Source organism: Tachypleus tridentatus, chromosome 1 (genome assembly GCF_004210375.1).
Source record: "Tachypleus tridentatus isolate NWPU-2018 chromosome 1, ASM421037v1, whole genome shotgun sequence".
NCBI classification, from domain to species: Eukaryota; Metazoa; Arthropoda; class Merostomata; order Xiphosura; family Limulidae; genus Tachypleus; species Tachypleus tridentatus.
The window spans coordinates 3,204,066-3,219,004 of record NC_134825.1 but is presented as its reverse complement, the minus strand read 5'-3'; the positions used below and the strand labels follow the sequence as shown (position 1 = coordinate 3,219,004).

The window sequence follows — 14,939 nt, the reverse complement described above, 5'->3', positions numbered from 1 at the left end:
ACAAACAACTCTTCATTGAAGTACGTTAAATTTTGGCAAACACCCACATTTCACCCGAAGATTTCTTTTATGATTAAACACAAACCTACATGATAGCTTTCTGTGCTCTGCTCACTACAGGTATCTAAATTGTAAATTTACAGAAATACCACTGTGGCACTGCTAATTGATAAACAGTTCATGTGTCAGTTATCTTGTTAGAAGATGGATGAAGGGCTGTTTTCTTGATCTTTTTAATTCCAGGTATCTGACACATTTCCACAAACATTGGTTCAAAGTTCCATTCCTGATCTGAACGAAGTTCCACAGACACTCCAATGTTAAAATAAATTTGTTGAGTTTGTACTTCTTGTTAGAAACAGCATATGATTCTGACCATTTTGTGAAACAATTCAAGTCATCATACATTATTTGAATTTTTAAATTCTGTTTAATCATCAGATATAATCACAACAAATATTAAAAATAACTGACGATAACATAGTTTTCACAAATTCACTACTTAGAAAACTTTTCTCACTTGTTTGAAAGTAATGAAAACATAAAATTGAAGAATAAAATAACATTAAATAAAAATGTTTGCAGTAGACAAATAATATCACTTAATATAATACAATATCATCACTTAATATAATATAATATAATATATACACTTGACTTTCACCCATTACTTCCTTGATTAGTTTAAAGAAATATCTTCTTAGTTTGAGTGGTTAAAATTCACTAAATCTTATGATGCTTTGTCCTCTTAACTTGACTGACATCAATACTTTAAGAGTTCTTACTTAAAAGATCAATATGTACACAGAAATAAATATCTACAAATACAAAACTAGTTCTCAGAATGGTGAGGTTTATTGATATTGGTAGTATGGGATCAGTATGTTTTAAAACCCTGAAGTCTTTAGAAAATGAAATCAATAAAAGTCAATAGTAGCAGTACATGTTCAATTATTAAGATAACAGTTCTAAACAATACACTGTTATAATGAATGTTCTCTCAAAACATTTAAACTCAGGTTTTAATTCTTCAATCTTTTGTTGTTACTTTATCATGTCAAACATTAACACAATAATTCACAATTACAGGTATCAAAAACACACAACACCTTTCTCTTTTGGTTTAACAACTGATATACAACTAACACAGTCAGTAGTAGTTACATCTTAATCCTGTCTCTTGTGATTTAACAACTGATACACAACTAACACAGTCAGTAGAAGGTAATGTTTGTTCCAAGTTCTTCATAACACACTTTGGTTTCTACTAGGCATGTTTTCTCTAAAGTATTTTTAATCTATTGTTTGTTCTAAACAGTTTTCCACAAAGTGCAAAATTTTATGGTTCCTATCAAATATGTATTCCTTCATGATATCTTAATGCACTGTTTGTTCTAAACTGTTTATTACACACAACACACGTGTAAGGTCTCTCCCCCGTATGTATTCGTTCATGTTTCTTTAAGTTAGAGTTACTTCGAAATTGTTTTCCACAGGTTTCACAACTGTAAGTTTTCTCTCCAGTATGTATTCTTTTATGATATTTTAATGCATTATCTGTTCTAAATTGTGTATTACATACTAGGCAACTATAAGGTTTCTCCCCAGTGTGTATTCTTTGATGTGTTTTTAATTCAGTATTTGTTCTAAAGTGTTTTCCACAAACTTCACAACTGTAAGGTTTCTCACCAGTATGTATTTTATGATGCATTTTCAACCCCCCATTGGTTTTAAAGTCTTTTCCACAAATTGCACAACAGTAAGGTTTCTCCCCAGTGTGTCTTCTTTCATGCTTTTTTAAATCACCATTTGTTATAAAGTCCTTTCCACAAACATCACAACTGTAAGGTTTCTCTCCAGTATGTATTCTCTGGTGCTTTTTTAATTCCCCATTCCTTTTAAAGTCTTTTCCACAGATTGAACAGCTGTAAGGTTTCTCACCAGTATGTATTCTTTTATGATATTTTAATGCACTAGTTGTTCTAAACTGTTTATTACATACAACACAACTGTAAGGTCTCTCTCCAGTATGTATCCGTTCATGTTTCTTTAAGTTACAGTTATTCCCAAACTGTTTTCCACAAAAGTCACAACTGTAAGGTTTCTCCCCAGTATGTATTCTTTGATGTATTTTTAATTCAGTATTTGTCCTAAAGTATTTTTCACAAACCACACAACTGTAAAGTTTCTTCCCAGTGTGTATTTGGTTTTTCAATTCACTATTATACAGTTTCCCTCCAGTGGGAATTCTTTTATGTAGTTTTAGGTTATCAACTGTTACAGATTCTCTTCCACATGTTATATAACTGTGAGGGTTTTCTATATCCTGAAATATATCAGATTGTTTCATGTTACATCCATTTAAATTTGTTTTTCCACAGACATCTTGTCTTAAAACATGATCTCCAGGAAACTGACTTCTACAACAGGTGTTCATACCAGTCATTATACCTATGGTCAAAATATATGACGTAATGTAGTTAATATAAATAGTAACACATATTACCTTATTTCATGAGATTTTCAATTAATATTAAAGGTTCAATACAAAAATATATTGTAAAATAAGTTATATAAATGTCATGAAATAGTGTAACAACAACAAACTTTAGGAAGGTTTATAAAGGAAAAAGTGTAAATAAAATATACTCTGTAAATACCATGGAACAGTTTAACAACAACCAACTTTCAACTTGTAATTTCTCTTATTAGAATTCAGTGACATTTGTGTAAATGCCTAAAGTTAAAAATTTAATTTTGAATGAACAACGAGAATGTTGGTACAGGAGTCCAACAACGAGACTGCTGGTACACGAGTTTAACAACGAGAATGTTGGTACAGGAGTCCAACAACGAGACTGCTGGTACACGAGTTTAACAACGAGAATGTTGGTACAGGAGTCCAACAACGAGACTGCTGGTACACGAGTTTAACAACGAGAATGTTGGTACAGGAGTCCAACAGGGAGACTGCTGGTACACAAGTTTAACAACGAGAATGTTGGTACAGGAGTCCAACAACGAGACTGCTGGTACACAAGTTTAACAACGAGAATGTTGGTACAGGAGCCCAACAGGGAGACTGCTGGTACACAAGTTTAACAACGAGAATGTTGGTACAGGAGTCCAACAACGAGACTGCTGGTACACGAGTTTAACAACGAGAATGTTGGTACAGGAGTCCAACAACGAGACTGCTGGTACACGAGTTTAACAACGAGAATGTTGGTACAGGAGTCCAACAACGAGACTGCTGGTACACAAGTTTAACAACGAGAATGTTGGTACAGGAGTCCAACAACGAGACTGCTGGTACACGAGTTTAACAACGAGAATGTTGGTACAGGAGCCCAACAGGGAGACTGCTGGTACACAAGTTTAACAACTAGAATGTTGGTACAGGAGTCCAACAACGAGACTGCTGGTACACGAGTTTAACAACGAGAATGTTGGTACAGGAGCCCAACAGGGAGACTGCTGGTACACGAGTTTAACAACGAGAATGTTGGTACAGGAGTCCAACAGGGAGACTGCTGGTACACAAGTTTAACAACGAGAATGTTGGTACAGGAGTCCAACAACGAGAATGTTGGTACAGGAGTCCAACAACGAGACTGCTGGTACACAAGTTTAACAACGAGAATGTTGGTACAGGAGCCCAACAGGGAGACTGCTGGTACACAAGTTTAACAACGAGAATGTTGGTACAGGAGTCCAACAACGAGACTGCTGGTACACAAGTTTAACAACGAGACTGTTGGTACAGGAGTCCAACAGGGAGACTGCTGGTACACGAGTTTAACAACGAGAATGTTGGTACAGGAGTCCAACAGGGAGACTGCTGGTACACGAGTTTAACAACGAGAATGTTGGTACAGGAGTCCAACAACGAGACTGCTGGTACACGAGTTTAACAACGAGAATGTTGGTACAGGAGTCCAACAACGAGACTGCTGGTACACGAGTTTAACAACGAGAATGTTGGTACAGGAGTCCAACAGGGAGACTGCTGGTACACGAGTTTAACAACGAGAATGTTGGTACAGGAGTCCAACAACGAGACTGCTGGTACACAAGTTTAACAACGAGAATGTTGGTACAGGAGCCCAACAGGGAGACTGCTGGTACACAAGTTTAACAACGAGACTGTTGGTACAGGAGTCCAACAACGAGACTGTTGGTACAGGAGTCCAACAGGGAAACTGCTGGTACACGAGTTTAACAACGAGAATGTTGGTACAGGAGTCCAACAGGGAGACTGCTGGTACACGAGTTTAACAACGAGAATGTTGGTACAGGAGTCCAACAACGAGACTGCTGGTACACAAGTTTAACAACGAGACTGCTGGTACACAGGTTTAACAACAAGACTGTCGATACACAATTTTAAAAATATTAAATAACTTACTGTATAGGATTAAAAAAAATAAAACCCTGCTGAGACTAGAAACAATCTCACACACTCAACCAGTTTTCACTTTTACCTTCAGGAGAATAATATAATGTGGTGCTAAATTACAAGAAATCACAGAACTTCACACAATTTTATTACAACATTTTCATCATCCTTATTCAGTTTTATACATTCACTATTTGATATTATTTCAATTGATTCCTACTAATAACATATTCAGATTGTGCTGAAATAATAGTTTCTTCCTCACTGTTCAGTTTCATTAATATTTAGAAGAGAGCTAAGTGAGTCAGTATAAATAGTATAGTGTGTGCTGCATAGCTTCAATGTGATCCAGGGCAAGATAACTGGTGTACAGTTTGGTAGTGAATGCAGAAACTGTAGAGAGGATCCTGTGTGTAACAACTGACCCACAACAAACCATGATAAAGCTCACAGAGTCACCTGATTTCAAACCATAGTATAAATGGGAATAGAAGGATGGTTTGAAAGATATTTGGCAAATACAAGAGAGTACTTCCAATTGGGAGTATCTGTCTTCTTCAGATGACTTGAAGAAAGGTCAAACCTGGTGATGGTATTAAGCCATGATGGGATAGGCTGACCAGTGGAAGCAGCAATGTCATCCAAGACCAGACCCATTCAGCCAGCTGTGCCTGGATTTGAAGGCCAAATAAACAATGGCAGACTGTCTCTCTGAAAAAGCATGGTTCACTAAGGAAGGAAAACACAACCCCAGGTGGGATGCTATGGTAAGGGACAAAGTTTCAAAGCATACAGTAAAGACAGTTGGAAACACTGTATGTGTAGAGGAGGATCATGAGACTCACTGTACAAACATTGGAGAAGAAGTGAAGAAAACCTGCATGTAAAGCTGAAGCCCCAAATGGTGAATGAGGTCCAACATCTTTGAGGCTGAGGTTCTGGCAGAGCCATAGACCAGAGACCTACAGTCCAGTTTTAATCAAATGAAGGGATGATAGATGTTTAGCATAAAACACTGATCCACTCCCATAGATAGGACATGGAGGACGATCAGTGCCCTTGTACACTTAGCACGAAGCTGTTTAATATATGGAATGAAAGTCATCTTACACTCAAATATAAGCCAAGAACCTTGCCTTGGGGCCACAGGAAACACAACTTCACTGAGACAGAACTAAAGATTGGGGTAAATATCCCGCTGGTGGCAAAAGTGCATGCAAACGGTTTTAAAGAGAGGAAAGGTAAAACTATTTGCTATGGTCTGCTTCAGTATGTAATTGAGGGCAGTCTGTACTTGCCACTTAATAAACCTTATGTTCGATGACTGATACGACATGTGGAAGTTGTTGAGTCCATTTGCAACTGTAAGGGAAGTTGTCCATTAATGCCATTAATCTTTATAAAGAAGAGTGTGACATGCAAGACATGGTCCTAAGGGACTCCAATTCCTGTGAAAAAAAAAAAAAAGGGAAAGTGTTAAACCCACATTAATATGGAATCACTTGTCCATTAAAATAGTTTTGATAAAAGTGGGCAAATGGCCATGCAACCCACATGAGTGGAGGTTTCACAAAATTATATACCTCCTAGTAGTATCATAAACCTTTGCAAGGTATAAAAGAAACAGAAATAAGATGTTATTGCTTGAGATAGCCTTTCCTGATTGATGTTTCAAGTTGAATCAGGTGGTCCATGGTGGAATGCTGTCATTGAATCCCACACTGGGTGGGCAAGAGAAGGTTGTTTAATTTGAGGAACCAAACAAGACTAACATTAACAATCCTCTCTAAGATCTTATAGAGACAACTTGTCAAAGTAATCAGAGAGTAGTTTGAGGGAATCTTGGTATCCTTCCCTGGCTTGGAAAAAGGGGGGACCAATAGCCCAGTGCCATGCATCAGGAAAAGCATTGTCCTGCCAGATTCAGTTAAAAACAACCAAAAAAGAGGCAGGAGAGAGATGGCACAGCATCTAGTAATGTATATCATCAGATCCAACTGATGCACTGCCAGACCGAGGAAGAGCAAGCTTCAGTTCCACCAGTGTAAAGGGGTGATTATAATCATAAAGACAATCAGGCTGAGCCTTTATGGCTAAAAAGGTGGGGATGAAGCAGACATGCTACATGCATGAGAAAAGTTTCTGCTGAGAGTATCAGCAACTTCCTGGCCATTGGAGAGCAAGATCAAAAGGAAGGCAGAAGTATACTGCCCACTGAACTTTCAAATATTGTCCCATACGACTATGGAACAGGTTGTAGAAGAGATGCTAGTTGTGTACTTAATCCAAGATTCTTTCTGGCTTTGACGTATTATCTGCTGAACAAGTGCATGGATCAGTTGAAAAGCAATGAGGTTTAAAAGTGTGGGATACCTACAAAAGGTATCCCAGGGCTCTTTGTAAGCCTTTCGTGCAATGTGGCAAGCAGGATTCCACCATGGATGAGGAGACTATGGAAAATGTGTCAATGTTTTAGGAATACACTGAGCAGTTGCCTGGACAATACAGTCAGTCACTGCTGCCATGCAGTCTTCTAGTGATGGCTTACAGATGAAGGCAGGATCAAGTTCCAAGAAAGCAGTGAAAGAGGGCCAGATGGCTTGGTCCAGCTTCCATCGAGACATGCAGGTTGGTTGGCATCGACCATGGCCAGTCTTTCTCAAAATGATCACTGTCAACCTTCCAAGAAAAAAAAAGAGAAAGTAGATAGAGAGATCAATAGCAGTAGATGACTGCCTAAGTGCATGAAAATAAATATAAGAACCAATAATAAAGAGAGAAAGGTTGTGATCCAAGAGCATATGCTCTATATAACAGCTCCTCCCATCAATATCAACACCACTCCAGAACGGATTACATCCACTAAAATTCCCAAGGATTAAAAGAGGAGATGGTAACTGTTCAATGAGGGCATCAAGATCTGATTGACCATATGTCTCTTCAGAACAGGAAGAGAGAACAAACAGTGATAGTACAACCCAAGAAAATTTGGATGGCTGTCTTACAAAGATGTATTGAGTGACAAAGACAGGGTGGGCACATTCTGAATGACCAACAGTACCACCCCTCCATGCACTCATACACCATATGACCTGTCATTTTCTGTACAAAGGTGTGCGAAAAGGTGACTGTATTGGGAAGCTTCAGAAATGTTTCCTGTAAGTTCCACTGTATCAAAATGGCCATTTTTATTTATAAGGAGGACTACTGTACAGAGAGCCCTTCTGTTTTTGACCATGTTTTTTTCTTCATTGAAAGGAGGCATAGTGACCACCATGGATTCTACCCTGGGTCAAAAAGCAGGTCTCTATCAATGGATGAAGATTCCAGAGATGAAGAATGTGAAGAAATAATTATTTTGCATCTCAGGGCCAGAGAAGAACATGGACATGAGGAAATGCCCAAACCTGCAGAGAAGGGAAGTGGATCTGGAGAGCCACCAGAAGGAGTGGCTGACACGTGAGTGGCATGAGAGTAGATGTAGGCTCGTCAACTCTTTTTACCATGGAGGGTTAAAGATTCTTCAGATGCTTTGCAACTGACTCTGTTGGAGGCACAGAGAAATCTGTCTGCATTTCAACTGTAGCAGTGAAACGCAGTGCATCAGAATATGTCCGAGATGGAATGGGATACAATAACTTCCAAGCCTCTTGTTAGGAGATGTTGTTCACAGTTTTCAAATGTTGCACCTCTTTCTCCTCCACCCACTTAGGGTAAGAACAAATGTGGTTCCAGTTCATTCTTGTAGAGTTCATGGTCTTTATCTCCACAATGAACACATTAAACAACTATAACATGATGTCTTTGAGTGACCAAACCACTGACACTGTACACATCACAGAGGGTTGGTAATGTACGGATGTACCTTACAGTTCAAATAACCTGCTTTGACTATGGCAAGTGGACATAGTAATGTAAATGTCAAAATCAGAACACCAGTAGGCAGCATATTTCTGTCTTTGTGAGTGGAGATTCTGTGCACTACAGACAATGCCTTGGTGGGAAAAACAAGCAACAATCTCTGACTCAGGAATATTCTTCAAGTCCTTCTCAACAATAACTCCTCTTGAGGAATTCAAGGTAGCATGGGGAGTAACCTCGATGAGTATATCCCCAATGCTCCTTGAATTCAGGAGGAGTTTAATGTGGTGTGGTAAAGATAAAATGTCTCCAGAGCATAACCTTCTTACTGACTTGGGGGAACCAGCAAGCCCTTCTACTCCCTTTTGAGTAAAAATGTGAGACATATGCCCTAAGGTTTTCTCAGATAATGAGTGCAAAATGATAAATCTAGGTACAGAAATCAACAGTGATAGTCATTGTTGAATAGTCATCAATTTATGGTCGTTTACCAATTATCATTTTTTTTCTTAATTTTCTTCATTATTTTTGTTCATGAGTAGGGATATCCATAATAAAATAAGAACATTTCAGGGACCACTGTCCCCATCTAGCATGGAGCCCTAAGAGAGGATGCACTAGGATGCCAAACAAGGGTACTGCAGCAATGCCAAGGTTTCTTGAGCACTACACTCAAACACAAGTATGAAACACAATGTCTCCTCACTCCCTATATGGATTCCACCACAAGGGTGAAAATTTACAGACTTGGAGGGTGTAAGTAATTAGAAAAATGAAATACACAAAAAGCAATCACAGCAGTAAATCCTCTGTACATGTTAAAATACTAATCTACATAAACTGGTTCCAACCATTACTCACACAAAGTGTATACATAAAGAACTATAAACATCAGACAAATTGCTAAGTTAAAAGGTTGTTTCATTTTATAGTAACAATGACTGTTCTCTCCATCCATTTCCATTCAAATGTAATGTTAACATTCTTCTGTTTGTTTCATCATTATATAGTAAAAGTCCTTCTCCAGACAATCTTAATTTTGGTGTATTTTAATTTTTTTTTTCTTTTACTTTTCACTTCAAAATATTCCTCATAGTATAAATAAAGGTATAAAAACACAAGATATAAAAATGTGATACACCTATAATTAACAGTCTTATGTAGGTTAACAACTTCTAACAAATCAAACACTTCTATTAAGACAGTGTCAATCAATATACAGTTTTTAGATGTTTCTACTTACCAGATGTACTTTCCAATCTAGAATCAACACACTGAACATCTTCTTGTAATTCAGTTTCTGTTTTCACATTGATAACACCACATTTTGAACTATCCAAATCATCATCAGTACTCTTACTGAACTTTAACATAACCTCACTTTGTGTTAGGTCATCAGACTGTTCTGTCTTCATTGTGACAAATATGTTCTAAATCCAAACAACACATTCAACATGTTAATAACAACTTGTGGCATAATTAAGGCAAACAAGTACATATATCTAGTATACTACTGTAAAATATAATATAATATTTTATAATAAAATATAAAACTATGACTTCAGTATTACTTATGTGTAATAGTAAAACAAAAAACAACTCTAGAAATATTTTTTCAATAAGCCTAAAATAGAAGGTGATAAAATATCAAGAAAAGCAGCTTCATTTCTTTCACATATAGCTTTAGAGGTAAAGGTACAGTAACATATATAAAGTATGTGGAAATTAAACTTTACTGAAAAAATAAGAAAAATGTAATGTGTGGGCAGCTAACGTTAATGTTACATTACGAACAGTGTAAAATCGATGGTCATGTAACATTAATGTTACAATAAGAACAGTGTAACATCTGTAGACAGTTAAGGTTAGCATTACAATAAGAACAGTGTAACATCTGTAAACAGCTAACACTAATGATACAATAAGAACAGTATAACATATATAGATAACTAACATTAATGATACAATAAGAACAGTGTAACATCTGTGGATAGCTAACATTAATGTTACAATGATAACTGTGTAACATCTGTGAATAACTAACATTACTGCTACAATGAGAACAGTGTAACATCTGTAGACAGCTAACATTAATGTTACAATAAGAACAGTACTGTCTGTGTACTTCCATCATTAATGACACTAAGATAACTCTACTGAACAGTTTTCTAAAGTTCTAGTGAATTTCTTAAGACTATAACAACAAACATCTGAACAATGATACAAATCTAGTCAAATTGAAATACATCATTACAGCTAAACAATCACTTCAATAATAAAACTATAAAGTCTTTAGTCTACAAACTACCTCAGTTTTTTCTGTTACTCCATACTTGTCTTCTTGTTCCTCTTTTACCAGACCAGACTTCAAAATGGTAGTTAAAGATCTTTCTTGTAAGGAACCAGCTTCTTCTGTTGGTATAAATAATGTACATTTGTCTACAACAAGTGTGGATATAAATCATTCTTCACTAAATCATATTCAAACATCATAGGAGATACACATTCCTCTGTGGTTTATACACACTGTAAAACCACCAGTAAAGTACTAACTATCAGTAAAGTGTAGAGAATAGTTACAAACATTAATGAACCAAGAAACACAAGTAGACCAATATACCATTTTTATTCACACACATACTAAGTTTCTATTAATTGAATAGATCACATAAATTTATAATGGAATTTTACCTCATTCAATCTACCTTAACATCTACAGATTGGACTTTTTCTTCTGTGCACTGTAGGTTTGTGGGATGTGACATCTGACTGATAATATAAAATATTTTGGGACAGTATGGGACCTAGTTTTCTGTCTTGGTAATTGCTACCTTTAAATTAAAATAAAATAAATCTTGAAGTTAGCCCTTATCATTCATATACTTATCATGTTTTTTCTTAAAACACACCTCTAACATTACTGTAGTTAACTACAAATAATTCATTTGAAGGCACAGCCAATTTGAGAGATCGACCATCTTGTTAGTAAAACAAGTCTCTTGGCTGAAGATGACTTCAACCTTGCCAAAGGCTGTATTTGTGTCCTACTATTCTTGTCGTTAAGTATGATGCATCAATATTACCAATTCCATTTACACTCCGAAACACCTTAATCATATAAACTACAGCTCTTCAAAAGAAAACAATTTGAGAGATTTTGACCTCTCCATCCCAAGCACCATTCTAGTAACTATTCTCTCAACTCATTTCAAAAATTCAATGTCTTTTCTAAGTTAAGGAGCCCAAAATTGAACATGATATTTGAAGTGTGGTCCAACCAATGACCTATGCAATGAAATTATAGCTCCTTATATTTCTATTCAATACTTCTGTACATACAACTTAAAATCCTAATTGTTCTGCCACTAGCAACAACACACTACATCAATGGCTTAAGAAACCAATCAACCATTACACCAAGATCCCTTTCTTTCGTAACACTGTTAAGGTTAATCCTATCCAAATTATATTTAAAACCCATTTGCCATTTAGCCATCAGAAAAACTTGCAATGGTAAATCTATTTGGTCAGGAGGTGCTTATACACAATACCAAGAAAGAGGTCACACTGATGGAAGTAGAGAGTGTCACAAGGTCAAAAATTGCAAAGGGCATTTAAGTGGAGTATAAAGGACTAGAGCAGGTGAGCCCAATGTTTAGATGGGCAAAGACATGATCGAGGAATAGTTGTAAGTGTCACTAGATATTAAGTATGTTTTGGAATAATATGTTTCCAATCCATAATGGAAAATTCTGGCACAGTATTAGATATGCGACATTCAACATTTAAATATTAAAGATACACACTTACTACTTGATAATGTAAATGTTTCATCTTCATTTCTCATCAGTTTGACATCTAACAAAGCATCCTGCTTCTCATCATAAAATGGTTCAATTTTTATCTTTAATACTTCCATGGTTATATATTTATATTATTGTCAAAACCTAATTTAAACAAAAAACAAGTAGGAATTAGTACTTACATTCTTCACAAATACTAAAGTTTTAATTAAATACTCACTTAAAAATTCACATTATCTTCATAGCTTTTATGTAAATTAATAAACTACTTTACTTTTAAACTGGTACAAGTTCTCTTTATCTGACACTGTTTTTAAAACAAAATATTTAGAAACAAACCGTGACAATCTTTTCCAAGTTTCATGTAGTTTAAACATGACTAGCAGTAGGTTTTACCCCACTACACACCTGCTACACAAAGTACATTATTGGAACTACTGAAATACTAAACTCTAAACCTTTAGACCATACACAGTTTTACTGATAAATAGAGGCATTGTAACTGTTTTGTGTTTAACATTTAGACAAGGCTAAGTAGACATTTAAATGTTTTAGTGACTCAAACTGGTTTCTGTTTAACATACACCTCACTTTCTTTGACTACAAAACAATGTGCTATTTATCACATGTAAAAGAAACAGATAGTAACTGCAATCAGCTCTGTAAACATAACTCCGATAAAACTTAACCACTCTCCATGTGTAATGGCATAGCTAATGCCACTGTCACTAATTTTTAACTGCAATCAAACTTAATCAAACTGACTGTATAATGACAGTTACTAATTCTATCTGTCACAGTCATTAATTTTTAACTGCAATCAAACTTAATAAACCTGTCTGTATAATGACAGCTACTAATGCTATCTGTCACTAACTTTTAACTGATAACTACAGAGTACACAACAGGCTGACAGTTCCAATCAACACTTTGGGTTCTTGAGTTTTAAGTCACCATTTTTACTGAATTATTTTTCCAACTAAACAAGTATTACTTATGTAAACATAAGTTTTATTTCTCGCTTATTGATTGTATAATGTATTTATTGTTAATTAGTTCACTATTATGTTAATCTGTATAAACATGAGACCCCAATATATGTTGAATTACAGTACAGTGAGAGTTGTCACATGGTATCTTATACTCGAGATATAGTTAAACCACGATGATTATGGGATATGTAGAAATCCATATGTGAGATATAGTTAAACCACAATGATTGTGGGATATGCAGAAATCCATATGTGAGATATAGTTAAACCACCATGATTATGGGATATGTAGAAATCCATATGTGAGATATAGTTAAACCATGATGATTATGGGATATGTAGGAATCCAAAGCTTGCACATAAAGACCAGCAATGAATAAGAATAGCTATATGTGTGTGTTAATGTACTATATCTGAAACAGAAGTTTTTCATTGGTGATTCTTTTATTAGTATTCTTACACAGATTGTTCCATCTACATGGTATTCTACTGGTATCTGATTGGATATATCCCCCTCAACAGTTAAATGTCACTTGTCCAGTGGCCCTGAAGTGCAAGTCATCTTTGTGTGTTAATATAAACAATGAAATACTCTGTGTGTCTAGTAGTTAGTAGAGGGTGTTGTAGACAACATAATTACAATGTTATAAAATTGCATCACCACATGGGAACCTAATGTTACAAAACTGAGATCACACAGGTTCCCAGTGTTACAGCACTACATGGTCACACACACACACACCCAGTGTTACAGCACTAAGTATAGTGTAGAGGACAACATTTCAAAAGTGTTTTGCCTTTCATCTTAATAATCAGGCTGTTCAAGCTACTACTACAGGCCTTATACTGTACCCAGGTAGATTGAGATTGATTGGTTAGTTATTCTATGTCCATACTGAATGTGGATACAACCAACAGTAGCTGTACATATCTGATTTCCAAGAACAACTTTCCGTTTGACCTAAAAAAATACCTAGATTTTTCTTGTTTTACAAATACTGTCTTTGGTGATGATTCTAACTTTATCCCAGTCAGTCTAACCATTATTATGTTTTGTAGGATGTGGCTCATATACCAACTCTATGACTGGCTCATCCAATAATTGGTCCAATCCTAAAAAAAAAAAAAAAATGCAGGATAACAAATCTTCAATAATATATAAAACACAAGGTTTGTATTGTGTCTGTCTGGGAAATAAAATAGATCTTACTGTATATAAACAGATTTAAAGTTACATATTCCACCAATCTTAAGATCAATGGTAATAAATCATTGGTGTTATCACCCACAAGTTGTTCATATTCACATGGCTAAAACTACTTTCTGCATACAACATTGTCTGACTTGACAGACAACAATATTTTGGAGATGTTGCCTTGCCTCTGCTTGATTACTACATTTGACAATGAGTTTTGTAAGCATTATCTGAGAACCATGTTTACAGTAAACTACACAGCATTATGATGTCATCACTATGTGACAATAGCCTCCTTACACAAGTATTCCCTCTGAACACTTGCACTTGAATTAACTTCTTTGTGTTCCTTTGCATTATGTAGAATGGATGTGTTCCAAAACTGTTAATTCCTTTCATAGTTTATTTTATTTGGAGATTACATTTTAGGTATAATGAAAATGTTACTTACATACACCCTATGTCTACTGGAGGCTCAATGTCTGTGGAACATATGGCAGCTTTTGTCCAACTTGTTTTTGGTTCATTCATGCACAGTGGGCCACCTCATCACATACATATGTTTCTTTTTTCCAGTTTTAACATGGTCAAAATAACTATGATTTTGATGGCCTTTCATTTATCTTTACCACATAGAGAATGAGGCCTCTTGTCTCTTATAAAAAGAACCATAAATACAATATTTACAC

The 14,939-nt window shown here is 35.7% G+C and overlaps 1 protein-coding gene across 6 annotated transcripts in view; it reads right to left on the bottom strand.

Moving 5' to 3' along the window:
- Window positions 1–410: 410 nt before the first annotated feature.
- Window positions 411–14,939, bottom strand: part of LOC143230963 (uncharacterized) — a 33,505-nt gene continuing 18,976 nt past the window's right edge. The window contains exons 2-6 of one of the 6 annotated variants that reach the window (XM_076465444.1): window positions 14,029–14,168; window positions 12,071–12,207; window positions 10,566–10,672; window positions 9,504–9,690; window positions 411–2,451 (exon numbers count right to left, since the gene is read on the bottom strand). In XM_076465444.1, the coding sequence (XP_076321559.1) occupies window positions 1,352–2,451; window positions 9,504–9,690; window positions 10,566–10,672; window positions 12,071–12,179 (1,503 nt within the window). In that variant the 5' untranslated portion in view covers window positions 12,180–12,207; window positions 14,029–14,168 and the 3' untranslated portion in view covers window positions 411–1,351. Of the gene's footprint in view, window positions 2,452–9,503; window positions 9,691–10,565; window positions 10,673–10,951; window positions 11,096–12,070; window positions 12,208–14,028; window positions 14,169–14,939 lie in introns of those variants that run through there. The other 5 variants (XM_076465360.1, XM_076465617.1, XM_076465787.1 and 2 more) reach the window with 5 other exon arrangements.